Source organism: Tarenaya hassleriana, unplaced genomic scaffold, assembly GCF_000463585.1.
Source record: "Tarenaya hassleriana unplaced genomic scaffold, ASM46358v1 Cleome2, whole genome shotgun sequence".
Classification (NCBI taxonomy): domain Eukaryota; kingdom Viridiplantae; phylum Streptophyta; class Magnoliopsida; order Brassicales; family Cleomaceae; genus Tarenaya; species Tarenaya hassleriana.
In genome coordinates this window covers 4,750,385-4,764,703 of record NW_010965372.1, presented here as the reverse complement: position 1 = coordinate 4,764,703, position 14,319 = coordinate 4,750,385, and the positions used below count along the sequence as shown (strand labels likewise).

The 14,319-nt window shown below is 38.9% G+C and overlaps 3 protein-coding genes across 4 annotated transcripts; 2 read left to right on the top strand and 1 right to left on the bottom strand.

Annotated features, from left to right (window-relative positions):
- The first annotated feature begins 986 nt into the window (after window positions 1-986).
- On the top strand, window positions 987-4,414 carry LOC104812282 (endoplasmic reticulum oxidoreductin-1). Of its 2 annotated transcripts, XM_010539362.1 has the most exons (11): window positions 987-1,077; window positions 1,186-1,366; window positions 1,930-2,061; window positions 2,397-2,655; window positions 2,752-2,862; window positions 2,976-3,094; window positions 3,180-3,284; window positions 3,370-3,572; window positions 3,692-3,815; window positions 3,910-4,091; window positions 4,181-4,414. In XM_010539362.1, the coding sequence occupies exons 2-11, from the start codon at window positions 1,199-1,201 to the stop codon at window positions 4,200-4,202; spliced, it is 1,425 nt and encodes a 474-aa protein (XP_010537664.1). In that variant the 5' UTR covers window positions 987-1,077; window positions 1,186-1,198; the 3' UTR covers window positions 4,203-4,414. The 2 variants fall into 2 exon arrangements, with proteins under 2 accessions (XP_010537664.1, XP_010537663.1); XM_010539361.2 differs by having other exon boundaries at window positions 1,009-1,366.
- Window positions 4,415-4,610: 196 nt separating this feature from the next.
- LOC104812281 lies at window positions 4,611-10,194 on the bottom strand. The gene is made up of 17 exons (XM_010539360.2): window positions 9,791-10,194; window positions 9,630-9,707; window positions 8,915-9,495; window positions 8,652-8,823; window positions 8,397-8,464; window positions 8,097-8,307; window positions 7,941-8,017; window positions 7,761-7,860; window positions 7,552-7,650; window positions 7,275-7,451; window positions 6,894-7,179; window positions 6,571-6,732; window positions 6,261-6,476; window positions 6,136-6,173; window positions 5,869-6,032; window positions 5,657-5,782; window positions 4,611-5,568 (listed from the first exon to the last, which is right to left on the bottom strand). The coding sequence occupies exons 1-17, from the start codon at window positions 9,837-9,839 to the stop codon at window positions 4,774-4,776; spliced, it is 3,399 nt and encodes a 1,132-aa protein (XP_010537662.1). The 5' UTR covers window positions 9,840-10,194; the 3' UTR covers window positions 4,611-4,773.
- A 1,229-nt stretch (window positions 10,195-11,423) lies between these two features.
- On the top strand, window positions 11,424-12,227 carry LOC104813298 (cysteine protease inhibitor WSCP-like). Its single transcript, XM_010540865.2, has one exon. The coding sequence runs from the start codon at window positions 11,475-11,477 to the stop codon at window positions 12,102-12,104; it is 630 nt and encodes a 209-aa protein (XP_010539167.2). The 5' UTR covers window positions 11,424-11,474; the 3' UTR covers window positions 12,105-12,227.
- Window positions 12,228-14,319: the final 2,092 nt, after the last annotated feature.

Below are 14,319 nucleotides of genomic sequence, written 5' to 3'. Positions count from 1 at the left end.
GAATGGTACCAAACATCTCCGTCATCGACAAATGGATTGGCACCATAGGCTTTGTCGTCGTTGTCGACAATTTCAATAACTTTCTCACCACTGGATTGTCCTCCGTAGCATAATATATAATAGAAAATATAACTAAGAGAGAATATGATAAGACAATACCAAATTAATTAGAATTGTGATTTATTCCAACGTACCTTCTGCTTGATCTAGAACTCGAAATATCATTTCTAATAAGATAGCAAGGAAAATTATTGAAATGATGAAATGGAATATTGAAAACAAAGACAACTTACAAATATTTCTTCTACAAAGCGTTCTTGGATTCATCTTCAACACGTGTATCATAACCCTTTCCTTAGAGTGTAATAAATATAAACTTGTCTATAAAGAAAATGAAAAGGTATCATAATGAGATTTATTGTAACAACCTCTACATGACTATGAATGGCATATTAATATGTCATTAACTTTGAAATAGGTGGAGCTTACGTTTTTTTCTTTACCCTATATTCATTTAATTATTTTTTTATGGTATATTAAAGGTTTTTTATGTGTAAATCATTATGATTAAACCTTTACCATTAATCACTCCATCCGTTTTATAATGTAGATATTTATTAATACCACCTCTAATTATTTATAAATGCACCATAATTATATTTTTTTTATTTAGAAAAATAAGAAATAAAATGTGTAATATATATAGAAATTAGTGAACCAATGAGAATTAAGAAAATTGACATGTACGATGGTGATGAGGTGTACTCACCAAATTACTCCATTCACATTTTACACCCCTTTCTTAGCTCTAAAACGGCACGAGCCATTGAGAAGAACAGCAGAGCGTGTCGATCACGAAGTTACAAACGGCACGATAGTCATAAAGTCAACGGAATTTCGTTGACTGTCGCTTAGGAACGGCAAGATGTTTTTATTACCAATGGGGCAGTTATTACGCGGACCAAATCTCGAGCTCCTATTGGTCACAGCACGTCACGAATCAGACAATTCCGAATAGGCTTAGGCGTGTGTAACTCAGACGCCCGGCGCAGAAACGTCAACATTGAAAATCGAAACGTACAATACAATGATCGATCTTCAGACAGAAAGGGTTTTCCAAGGACCCGACCTGAGACCGGAAAAACGTGTTCTTTGTGGATAATTTTTTTTTGCTTCTGATTTTAGGTTGCTTTGGGTCATGGCAAGAGGGGCCATCAAAGAAGAGAGAGAAGAGAGGAGAAGAAGATGGAAATGGGCGTTAGGAGCTTTCGTTGTGGTGTTATTGGCAGTCGCAGTGAGCTCGAGGGCTGCTTCCAATGTCGGTCTCTTGTTCGGCGATCGCAAATCCTGTAGCTGTTCTCTTCAGGTTTTAATCTCTTTGACCATTTTGCTTTTTCTGGTGGATTATGGTTTTTGCTTGATTTTGTCCTGGGTTTGATTTTTCGATTTTGTCAAGTCTTGGCCATTTTTCCGATCATTTTCTCCACATTTTCCCGAGTCTATGAAGTTCATTCTCCTGTTGGAGACTAGGATTGAGTGAGGAATTTCGCTCGGCGCCGTTTGTACAGCTTGTTTTTTGAGTGTCGAAGGAATGTTTGATGAACACAGAGATAAATTGTGGAATATTCCATTGTTAATGGTAAAAAAGTTTGATCCTTTTTCCTGTGTATGTGATTAATTGTGAATTGTGATGACATTGATTGGTGGGTTTTGTGAAAATTGTTCTTTTTGGAGCAGCGGTCAATCCCATTGCAATTAGTTTGCTTCAAATGTGCTTGAAGTTTTAACCTTTCAACGCAATATGTGATTGTGGGTGTCGTTCTCTGCAATGATTAGCCGTCAAAGAATTCAATTCTTCAGTTATTCAGGTTCAGATTGTTCAGTGGTTGATTATTTTCTGATCCTGAAATTTCCATTTGTTACATACAGGGTTCGGGTAAATACAAAGGTATGATTGAGGGCTGTTGTTGTGATTACGAAACAGCTGATAGCCTCAATACTGAGGTTCTACACCCTTTGCTTCAAGAGCTCGTCACAACACCATTTTTCCGGTACTTTAAGGTTGGTGGTTCTTTTCATGTTAGAAAGTTCGATAATGTGGAACGAATATGAGGCCGAGTCTGAGTCCTTTGGGTCCTCTAAAAATGTATACGAGTCTCTCTTGATAATGCATTGTACACTACGGTAGCATGTTAAATGTGGATTAAGTTATTCCTGAATCAATGCTGGAGGATTTTGTCTTTGTATACTGTAATCATCTGTAGGTCTAATGATGATTAGAACTGTTTTACAATTGACACCGGATGCCTTGGTCATTACAATCAATACAATTACTATCTAATATTCTTATGATATATTATGACCTTGTGTGGTCGGTTTTCTTCATATGTGAGTAGGTTAAACTGTGGTGTGACTGCCCATTCTGGCCTGATGATGGCATGTGCCGCTTGCGTGATTGCAGTGTCTGTGAATGTCCGGAGAATGAGTTCCCGGAACCTTTTAAAAAGCCATATCGGCATGGTCTTCCTTCTGATAATCCGGTTTGTCAAGAGGGAAAACCAGAATCAACTGTGGACCGTACTATAGATAACAGAGCTTTCAAAGGATGGGTCGAAACAGATAACCCATGGACGCATGACGATGAGACAGATAATGGTACATATAGTAGTGGTTTTCGTTATACCATTCCATTATGTTGCTTCTCTATGTTGTTGTTATGTTCATGTATTGATGATGGAAATTTAACTTCAGGTGAGATGACTTATGTTAATCTTCTACTAAATCCTGAAAGGTATACTGGTTATATCGGTCCATCAGCTAGAAGGATATGGGATGCAATATATTCAGAGAACTGCCCAAAATGTGAGTGTTTTACCTATCTTATTGGTATGATTAGAACTGATTGGTGATGACATTTTCATAGTAGATGAAGTAGGTTTCTAATTTGATTCTGTGGAATACAACTGTTTACGCAGATTCTTCTGGGGAGATCTGTCCAGAGAAAAAGGTTTTGTACAAGCTAATATCTGGTCTCCATTCTTCTATCTCAATGCACATAGCTGATGATTATCTTCTTGATGAGTCAAGCAACCAGGTTTGTCTTCCAGAACAAAATATCCCCTCTGTCTACACGAGAGTATTATCGGTTCATAGCAGCTGACATGTTTTCTCAAATACAGTGGGGACAAAATATCGAACTGATGTATGATCGAGTTCTGAGATATCCGGATCGTGTCAGAAATCTGTACTTCACTTATCTCTTTGTCCTACGCGCTGTAACTAAAGTAAGTCACTGTATGTCAGTCTTGGGAATTTCAACTTGGCTTGGCTTCCATTATAATTTTCATCACTGAACTTGATGTCTTTCAGGCAACAGAGTACTTGGAGCAGGCAGAGTATAACACAGGCAACCATGCTGAAGATCTAAAAACACAATCATTGATTAAACAGTTATTGTACAACCCGAAACTCCAGACAGCATGCCCTGTTCCGTTTGATGAAGCTAAGCTGTGGCAAGGTCAAAGTGGACCAGAACTGAAGCAGCAGATCCAGAAACAATTCAGAAATATAAGGTTTTCATCTGTGTTCCTTGAAAACTAACTACTTAGCTAATAGCTGCCATCTTTCTTACCAAGGCCTTCTGTAAAGAACACTCAAGAGTGGTAATACTGCTAATATGGCTATGTTGCAGTGCACTGATGGATTGTGTAGGATGTGAAAAATGCCGGCTTTGGGGGAAGCTTCAGGTTCAGGGTCTGGGAACAGCTTTGAAAATTCTCTTCTCGGTCAACAATCAGCACATGGGTGAACATATTGTGAGTTCTCGAATGCTATGCACATCGTCTCTACAGGTATATACATGTCTATATAACATCTCTAACATCAACTTAAAATACCCATTCATTTCAGCTCCAACTGCAAAGGAATGAAGTGATTGCACTGGTGAATTTGCTCAACCGCCTTTCAGAATCGGTGAAAATTGTTCATGATATGGGACCCTCTGTGGAGCAGATTATGGAAAAGCAGACATCTAATGTAATGGTTCAACATGGAAGATTGAGAAGAATATGGGATTCAGCCGTCGCCTTCTGGTGATTCGCATTTCCTTTGCAATAACCATATCTTTGATTCATCTTTATCACATCCCACTGAAGATATATGTGTTCTGTCATCAATGCAGGCCAGGGAGATCACCGTCGTGACTAACTAAGCAAATATTTGACGAGTTCATACACTGGATTCTGGTAAATGAGAAAAGAGAAGGTATAGATTCTTGAGGTTACAAATGTAGACATGCAGAAGCATAGATTGGACTCGAAGAACCTCGATATCATGTAATGGAGATTTCTAGTTTCTTAAACAGAGATTGCACATTTTTGGGGTTTGGAAAGTAAAATTATCTTTGCTGATGCCTGATCGTGATGTCTGGTTATAATTCTGTGTTTCTTCATTGCATGTTGATGAGCATGACTGAGAACATAATTCTACTAAAGAAGAATCACAAGTGATGAGAATTACAATACATTTCTCTCTTGTGATAAGAATTTCACAAGTGATGAATCTGTGGTTTGTGATCTGAATGCCATAGCCTCTGCCAGCACAAGAAGATGTGTTCAACTAAAGATTCAAGCAATCATCAAGCTTTCATAGAAAGAATACACAACTCACAAAGAAATAGTGATATGTACAGTAAGGTTAATCGACACAAACCACACAAATGGAAAGGATGATAAGCATCAATCATCCCATAGAATGAAAATGGATTAACAGTGTTCAAACCCATCTGTCTTTCTCCTTTTGAATCTGTCTCTGTTGGGTCTCCTTTAAACCTGCTCTACGAGCATTGGTTAGCAGTACTCTTTGAGCTAATCTTCCTCTGCTTCCTATGGAGACTCTGACCTTCTCCATTCCGACATTTATGCCTCCTCTTCTCAAGTGATGCTGTCTTGGGGATGTCCTCATTTGCATCCTTTTGTGCAGGCTTCGTCTTAGTATACTGCTAAGCATCTTTCCATTACTTTTTTGTAGCTTTGGACTGATGCAATGAACTTGATCAGGACAGTTTTCCTCCTCAGTGATCCTGTCAACTCGGCGTGGTGCCATTAGAGATGAAGGTGATGGAGTTGGGATGAAGGGGAGTGGAGCAAGGGAACTCCTCCTTGGAACCGGGGCTGGTGGGACCCTTTTCGCAAAGGTGCAAATGGAGGCTCTTCCTGTCCTCTTGGGTACTCGCATTTGCTCAATCGCTTCTGGGTTGTTCTCTTTCTCCATGAGGTCAATGTATTTGAGACTACCATCAGATGTAGGGAGAGGTAAAGGAAGTTGATTGTAGGTGTTGTTCTCAGAAAGCGGTGGTCGGGCTGGATTTACAGTCTCTTTCAGAACTGCTGCTTCATTTGAGTTCCAGTTGCTTCCTAGGACTCTGTTTGCTAATTGTGGATTTGTCGGTCCATTGTTTTCATCCTCATTCTGCTGGATTGCCTTCTGCTGCTGCTCAGCAATCTTGGTGTCCACATGTTGACGAGCTAATTTCCTCTCCACCAGCAGTTGCAATTCAAGTTCTTTGACCTACAAGAAAAGACAGATTTGATGATTTCGGAGAAGAAGATATATTCTCTGCCAATTTTCCCAGTTTAAGCTGAACTTCTTTTTTCACCTTATCTTGGAGCGTCTTGTACTTAGCATCTCGTTCCTTGATCTTTGATTCTAAACCGTAGATTACTTCCTCCATTTTCTTCATTTGCGTTTCTTTTCCTTTCATATCTTGCTTTGATTTATCAACCTAATAGGCAGAGAATCAAGTCATACTACGTGAACCAGCTTGAACGACCCGATATGCAGAGGTGGTGGAGATGTCCATTAACGTACCATTTGCTTGTATCTCAAGAGTTCAGTATTGTCCAACTGCCTCTTTGCAGGCCCCAGCTCTATCCCTCTCACCCTGCTAGCAAAATTCAGCGAGCATAGTGTCTCGCTGAGGTCTTTCTCATTAGGACTGATTTGCACGAACATGAGGGTCTTCGAGTCTCCTCCTGTCAAACACAAGTTCAATTTTCAGAACTTCCTGACACAGAAAATGTAAGTATTTCAGGTATCTGCAACTTCAGCTGCTGTAATCAAACCCTTGTTAGGTACCTAGAGAATCTTGAAGCAAGTGGGTGAGCTTTGAATTTCTGCAATAGAAATAAAACTAAGGGTTAGAGTCCATGAATCATGATAACAGTAAGCTTGTTCATTAACAGAGTATATTTGACATCAACCTGAAAGGAATATGAGGGCTTTTGTTTGCAAGAGCAAATATGACATCACCGAGGGCAGACAATGATCTGTTAATGTTCTGAGTCTCCTTAAGTCGTTCTCCTTGCACTTCTGTCTTTGCAACTCGTTCACTTCCTGCTAAATCCACTAACCAAAGTTTGCTCTTTGTGCATTCTCCATTCAACAAATTCTCTCCTCTCACCATTACACAGTGAATGCTGTGGCAAAGAAAGGAAGGAAAAAGTCACTTAGTCAGTAGATGGTATGAATAGTTTTGTGACAGTGTGGATCAGTCTGGATCGGATGAGACACCAGTGAGATCGGCTGCTATGCTCATTAGCAGTTGTTGATCCAACAGCCCTACCACTGCTTCCAGCTTTCAGAACATCCCAGACCTCGTCTATGCTTCTTACACGTGCTTCAACCAAGCCTGGTACATGGTGGATTCCTTCACTTACTTGCCTTATCTCGAGTCTGCAGAGGACAATGACATGATAATTTAGCTATAGATCACTGAAAGTGACTACTAGAACTAATTCATATTCACAGAGACTAAACAACCAGAAATTTCGGAGTGGGACATCTAGAGTCAAAGAAAGAACCAAGAAGTAAATAAAAAGTAAAGGTTGCCATACTTTCTTGCCGCCGGTGCAATGTGAGAAATTGGGACCAGTAAATCTCTTATTTGCTCATTGTAAACTTCCAAGACACTGACTGAGATCTCATATTTGTATAGATTTTCTCGTTCTTTAACTATCTGAAATAGTTTTTCAAGTGTTCTGTAATTCACACCCCGGTCATTCACTGTTCCTTCCATGGTAAAGGTTTTCCCTGCACCGGTCTGGCCATAAGCAAATACGCAAACATTGTATCCATCGATAACTGATGTGGCAAACGCAGCAGTGTCTTCGAAAACATCAGCTATAAATCAGGAAAGAAACAAAGTGCATTAGTGAGATTAAAAACAGAACAAAGTAGGAGCATAAGGTAAATGACCTATGTATATCAAAGATCACCTTGGGAAGCTTGAGGACCAAAAACAGCATCGAACTTGAAGGTTTTCTTGGGAACCCCATTTGACATGACTACGAGTTCTCCATCTTTGGCCGACTCGACATCAAAAGCCAAAGAAGTTCCTGCCGCAATTTCGTCAGAGTTTAAGGGCCGACATCTACAAAAGACCCTGATGTTTCCTGGAAGAAGACACCAGGATTAATATCAGTTGTAAGGCTGCTCACATTCCTTAGGCAGATCCCTCTAGAGTTCACATCCACTAAAAAATTAAAAGCAAACCTTTCAGCTCTAGAATCTTGTTGTACAGTTCCTTCCTTTCTTTTTCTCCTCCAACAAATTTGACTTTGAGATCTTCATGCAACTCTGCTTGCTGTTTCACTGTTGGAAAAGAATGCCAATGGATTAAAACATCATGGAACGTCATGTTTACGAAACCTTGGTGGGTTATAGACATATATTATAACAGCACAGAGTTCGTGAAAACTTACTTTTCGACTGGATTTGAGAGCCCATTTCATTCATATCTTTGGCTAGCATTTTGTATGTGGAGGCCTCCTCCAATAGCTTAATTTGCTCCATTTTCATAATCTACAAGTCCAAAGATGTTGTATGATGCGTATAATTTATCACGTAATGAACCGTTACATCATAAGTTAGTTTCTCTGTACCTTCAATTTTCTTGTCAAATCTCTTAATGAAGAGAACCATCTGCTCTTCTCTTTGACTTGGCCCTCGATGGCGAAAGCTGGATATACAAACAGCATAAAGACAATTTTCAGGTTTCCAAGGAAGAAGAAACAGAAAGCAAACTGGTATACACATACCCAAAGAGCCAACATGCATCGACTTCCGCATGAGTTCATTTTGAAGCTCCCGGAGAGAATTCCAGGCATCCTCAGATTCTTTACTCTTAAGTTGATTCTCTTGCTTAAGTTCTTCCACCATTCTCCTCGTTTCTGCTAACTCTTTCTTCTGGCTCTCATAATCACTTCTCAATTTTTGATGTTCATTTTCAGCCATGCAGACACCCATATCCTGAAACATGGTTCCTTTTTTAAGCAAATGCAACCTCATGACCTCTCAAAATAATCTATAAAATAGAGAACTTGTAGAAGAATTCTTACTTCTGCTGATTGAGACTGAACAGTGTCAATTGTATCTTCAACCTCCAGTGGTTCAGCTTCTTCAACATCTGCAAAATGATACTTTGACTAAGAATTCTTAAAAGTTCAAGAATGTTGGATTCCAGCCGGTAAGTTCAAGGATGTAATGAACTCAAACTTTCAGTTGGTTCCTAGCAAAATTAATTCTCCCGTACCAAAACTCAAATAAAAGAAATAAGTTCTTGTCGAAGATGCAAAAGAGAGAAACGAACATACATGTACTTATTCCATCTTTCCTAATACAAATGCCACACAGAATTGGGATCCCTGTCACTCCTTCGAATCTGATTGATAACTCCCCTTTATGATCAACTAGCATCCTTAAGTCTGCTATCACAAGAGGTCTGTTTGCTCCTACTTGAGCAAATAAATCCAAGCAGGATATGACCTACAACAATGATCAGCCAATCATAATCAGATCAAGCAAACATGTGATGTGGGAAAAAAACAAAATGAAAGCTTTATCCTGCAATACTTGCCTTCGCTCCTTGAATAAATATATCAAATGCTCGAATCCCAGGCGGGCCATCGATGAACTCAATTTCAGCAAAATGCAGGTCTATTAAGTAGTCACCAGGCTCCAAAGACTGAAACTTGTAAGAGAAGTTACCAGATCGAGCTGTTTGGTACAACAGGAGCTCGTCTCCTTCACCAACAGCAGCATCAGTTCTGATAGTTTCACCCCCACTGAAAAATTCATCCTTCGAGAAATTTACATCTCCCACTGTCACAGTTTCACTTGTAGAGCCCGAGTTGATACTTATGATAGGACTTGAACCCTCCCTGAAATGGTCGAGTGGATGAGGTAGCTCGAAGGAAGACTCGGGAGACAACTCGTAGCCGAATGTTTGGCAGATTGTTGAAAACTTTACGGCTGGGGTTTTCCGGCTGTCTCGGGTATCAGGACCATCAATGCCATTCTCCAGAGAGAGTTCGGTGGAAAACTTGTTTTTCTGAGCAAATTCCGGTGAACCTCCACAGCTAACTCTCGGAATATCAGGTGAAGCCCCACAAATTACTAGATCAGGAGATGTTAGAGGAAATCCTAACCTGTATTCACCTGAAACGATCATCAACTTAATCAAATTGCTATAAGTTTTGGGGATTCGTGGAAGGAAAACAGCAAATTTACCCAAGCCCCATTATTCTCTGATTCAAAGGGAAATAAAATGAAGAGAGGGGCAAGTTCTGTACCATCGAGAGGGCTATCAACTGTATCACGACTTTCTTGAACTTCCATCAATTCCGGACTAGATTGCTCGAAATGGGCATCTAAATAAAACCCCGTAATTAGGGCACCGATTCACACAATCTCTAGTAGGAAATCTTCTGAATTCGAAATTTGTCGAACTTACCTTGACTGATTTGGCAACTAGAATTCAGGTCTCCCGTCGGCAGATCCATGGAGCTCGATTCTAAAGCTTCTTCAGCTGCCGATGAAAGGAAACAAAATACCGAAGAATAACAAAACAGAAAACTGGGTCGAGCTCAAAAACCTCGAAGGGATCTTCCAAACAAAATGTCAGATTCAGATCTCACAGAAAGATCAGCTTTTGCGTTGTCAGGAAGCATCGGTTGCGATAAAGGGGTTTTGCCATTGATCACAGCAACCCTCCATCTGAATTCGAAGAAACGATCAAGGGGTCGAATAAAAGGGTGAGCAATTTCAAAATCGAAGAGATGGAAGAGGAAGAAGAAAGAATTGAGCAGAGAGATTGTTATGATTATGATAAGAAAAAAGGACGATACTTTCCTTTTCTTCCCCTTTTTGCTTGCAGTTATTAGACGTTATAAGACGACCGTTGCCCCGTTTTATTTTGAAATTTGAAATCAATTCCCGGGCAATCCGGGCAACGATTGAGATCCTTTTACGGGCAGTCTGAGAGAGTACCCCGTGGCAGTTTAACCGGACCAGACCAAGGACCAATAGCATAATTGATGGGCCGTATGAATTATGAAATATTAAAGCCCGTTTAAATTAATACAGTCTTAAGAGTTTTTACATATATTAAAAATATTGATAAATTTCTAAAAATATTGTTATGAACACGGTCGTCTCAAAGATGACAAAACAGGTAAGATTAAAACCTTGTATTCGTCAAATCTACCGATCCACGTGTCCATATCCCATTGGTTAACAGACGGGTGCATGAACCGACGGTTCATTCACGCATGCAATTAATTTCCTCTCTTGTTATAAGGAATATTCAACGTGGCCGTCTCTTTCGTGTTTTTCTTTTAGGTGGCAACGTACATCCGAAATTCCTAATGAATGATTCCCATGCAAGAAATACAACTTCATCCACAGTTCACGTACGTGATTTCACTGCTTCTTCTCTCTTTAAAATATAAGACGTGGCCGACGTTTTTTGTTGTGTTAAAAAAAAAAAGAAGATTTCTCGATTTATCTATACATACATGTTAACCAAGTCACATATATATAGGCATTTGAGGAGAATATTACTAGAGTATAAAATAATTCAAAGCTTATAGTGTTACAGTGTATATAGAATATATAAACCCTAATTCTCCAATAAAAGTATCTATGATATAAACATAGTGTTACAGTATGTATAGGATAAACCCTAGTTCTCCGCATAAAAGTATCTATAAGATAAACATACAATTAAATACAAGATATATAGTACAAATTACAAAATAATTTCGCGCCTTGTGAAAAGAGACGCAAAATCACTCTCATATCTAAGAGCAATGATCTCATGAAAGTGTATATGAGCAATCAATAGCATGCATGTTTCACATGGATAATGGTTGCCCATCAAGATTGGTAGAAAGTATTTGTCATTTATTTTTCGATAACGAAATATTTGTCATTTCTAATCATACCATTGAGGAAAAATGTCAAGAAAATGCACGTCTAATAATTTTATGGGGTTAAAAAAAGGGTTTTACTATAAAGATTCTAACCGCATTGGCCTCTATAAATACCCTCTCAATGCATTGCTTGCTTCGGACACAAACCAAAGAAGAAGAAAAACACAAACACAAACACAAAGTCTTCATCTTTCGTGAACCATAATGAAACCCTCGATGGCATTTCCACTGATATCCTTGTTTCTTGCCATGGCCGCAACTTGTGCGGTCTGCCAAAACGATGCCGTATCGGACACCAATGGCGAACCACTTCGTCCGGGTGCCGAATACTTTATCGTCCCTGATTCCGGTGGGAATTTCGGCGGGCTTGTCCCCCAAAGCCGTGACGTGTTTCACATTTGTACACTCGATGTCGTTCAAACCCTTCTTCCATTTCAACCGGGCCTACCCGTTAGTTTTGTCCTTTCCGAAGAGACCGTACGATTATCCACCGACATAAGCATTCAGTTCGAATCACCGATCTGGATTTGCCGTTCATCCAAGGTTTGGAAAGTCGATTACTCGACTTCCGAGGATCTCATAACCACTGACGGTAAAACCGGCAGTGAAGAAAGCTTATTTAGAATCGAGAAACTCGAAAGTGGAAACGATTACAAGCTCGTTCACTTGGATAGCCGCTCATCTAAGATCCGTAATGTCGGCTTGATTATGGGAGAATTCGGTATTCCACGTCTAGCTCTGACAGATGAGGCTCTCTCTGTTAAGTTCCGGCCGGTTAAGGATAAGGCGAATCACGTTGAGAAAGCCAGGCTCAGGATGTTTCCATCCTACTAATCGGTTCTACGTACGTACGAGGGCATGCCATGGATGTGCTTATGGAACAATGCAGTACCAGCTTATGATGACATGTAATGCGATATATAAATGAAATAAAACTTGCATGCCCTTTAATATACATATATATAAAGATCATGTTATCAACGAGCAAACTCTTTATTTTGTTCCAATTCTTTACGAAATCATCATTTTCTTTGTTGGTGACATTTTATGTGGAAATTAGGGCAAATACGAAGCCACCCAAAACTATTAAATAAACGTGAACATTAAGCAACAGGTTATTAGAACTGTTGAAATTCGCCAACAAAACAAATGGGAATTTTATATATATATATATATATATAATTCACGATGAATTCGTAAGAATTAATATAGCAAATCAACGTCATACATTTGTCCAAAGATACATGAGGTTTTTTTAGTATTCACTAGAAATGGGATCGTGTGACGTAGGGATCATGGCCCCCTTATTCATAGAGTTTCTATTATTTTGTATTTCTAATACAGCCGATGGTATATGCACAATAGTCCTAAATTTATCTAAAATCACCAATTGAGTCCTGACCTAAAGAAAATTATCATGGGGGCAACATAAAATTTTATATAATCTAAGAGACAAATTTGAATTTTTTTTATGGGGGCATTTGACAGTTTTTATTTAAAATTTATAGAATTTATAATGAAACTAATTTTTTTTAATAAAAAAGAATTGGCGCCTATGCGACCATACCTAATAAGCTGGGTCCGCCCATGACCACATTAAAATAATACGTAGATACCATGTTGGTTGATGATATGGTATTGATTCGTTTTTAATTGGAAATATTCCCATACTTATTTCTTCTCTTTCGCCAGGTTTACAAGTTAATTTTGGCTTCGGTATGTTTTGATGAGGATGATGATGATGATATTGGGGTTGTGCAACAAATTGAGTTTTCAATTTAGTAATGATTGTTGAGTGAATATATATATATATATATATATATATATATATATATATATATATAAAGACAAACACAAATGAAATTAATTAGACATTACTCTATTGTTTTTCAAGCTATATATCGACATCTAACAAACAATACAAGTATCTGTTGGAGATATTCATCATATCTTGGGAATATTTGATATTACACTAAAATATAAAACTTAGCGAAGTTGCTGTAATTAATTAGGTTAAACTCTATATTGTATAAATATTGCTACAGAATCATATTACAAGCTAATTAAGCGCCTTTGATAAACATCTTATATGGTATCAGAAGGCGACAAACCCTAGATCCGTCGCCGCCGCCGGTTTCTCCTTCAACGTCAAACCTTTGCTATCGGCGATGCTCCGTCTGCTCCTTCCAATGCTCCTGCTTCTTCGGACTCTCCTTCGGAATCATAATACAAGTTAAACCCAATAAGTTAAATATGAACTTATATTATCACGTAAACGTCCAAATCTACGAGGGGGTGTTGACATAGACCCTATTACAACGTTTGAAGCATTTTCCTGTCCACAAAATTTTAGATCAGTGTAAACACACAACTTGTAATGAGAATATTTAAAATTTAATATATATATATGTGTGTGTGTGTATAGAAGATGTAAAGAGAAGTAACCTCAGAGGCAATGCATTCAACGTGGGAAACAAAACCACAATCTTTGCAGGAGTAGACCGGATAGTCAGAGCCTCTGGGTTCTTCGCAGATATCACAGTAGTATCCTCCGTAGTCAATGGAATCCTCAAATGAAAGCTGATGAACGTGGAGCTTGTGTTTGGCGGTGCGTGGAAGGACCAGACAACGGAGATGGAAATTGAGTTTACACACGTAGTAGCATCTGTAATAAGATTCTTGGATTTCTACATTGCAAGCTGTGCAACTTTCCCTAAACAGCATCCTAGGTTTCTTGTGAACGTAATAGAGAGGATGAGAATGGTGTTTGTATTTCAAGAGACGTCCCACCGAGTTCCCGCACTGCAAATGGAAGAATACTCGGCATTTTCCTAATACAAATGCCACACAGAATTGGGATCCCTGTCACTCCTTCGAATCTGATTGATAACTCCCCTGGTCTCCACATGCGAAAGCACTTAAAGTAATGACCCATATATGTTCCTTTCATTGCTAACACGAAAATTGAGGAAAGCATTCTTCCTCCAAAAACCTATGAAAAACTAAAAACTCTTAATAATTAAGATGTATGCATATACACTAGTGGTTT

Bases quoted from the DNA above. Each gene is read 5' to 3' on its own strand.
- LOC104812282 (XM_010539362.1), top strand. From the start codon at position 1,199: ATGGCAAGAGGGGCCATCAAAGAAGAGAGAGAAGAGAGGAGAAGAAGA. The intron at 2,656-2,751 runs GTACATATAGTA...ATTTAACTTCAG, and splicing joins TGACGATGAGACAGATAATG to GTGAGATGACTTATGTTAAT. The intron at 3,285-3,369 runs GTAAGTCACTGT...GATGTCTTTCAG, and splicing joins TCCTACGCGCTGTAACTAAA to GCAACAGAGTACTTGGAGCA.
- LOC104812281 (XM_010539360.2), bottom strand. From the start codon at position 9,839: ATGGATCTGCCGACGGGAGACCTGAATTCTAGTTGCCAAATCAGTCAA. The intron at 5,783-5,868 runs GTACGTTAATGG...TCTGCCTATTAG, and splicing joins TCTTGAGATACAAGCAAATG to GTTGATAAATCAAAGCAAGA. The intron at 5,569-5,656 runs GTGAAAAAAGAA...CTTTTCTTGTAG, and splicing joins ACAAGACGCTCCAAGATAAG to GTCAAAGAACTTGAATTGCA.
- LOC104813298 (XM_010540865.2), top strand. From the start codon at position 11,475: ATGAAACCCTCGATGGCATTTCCACTGATATCCTTGTTTCTTGCCATG.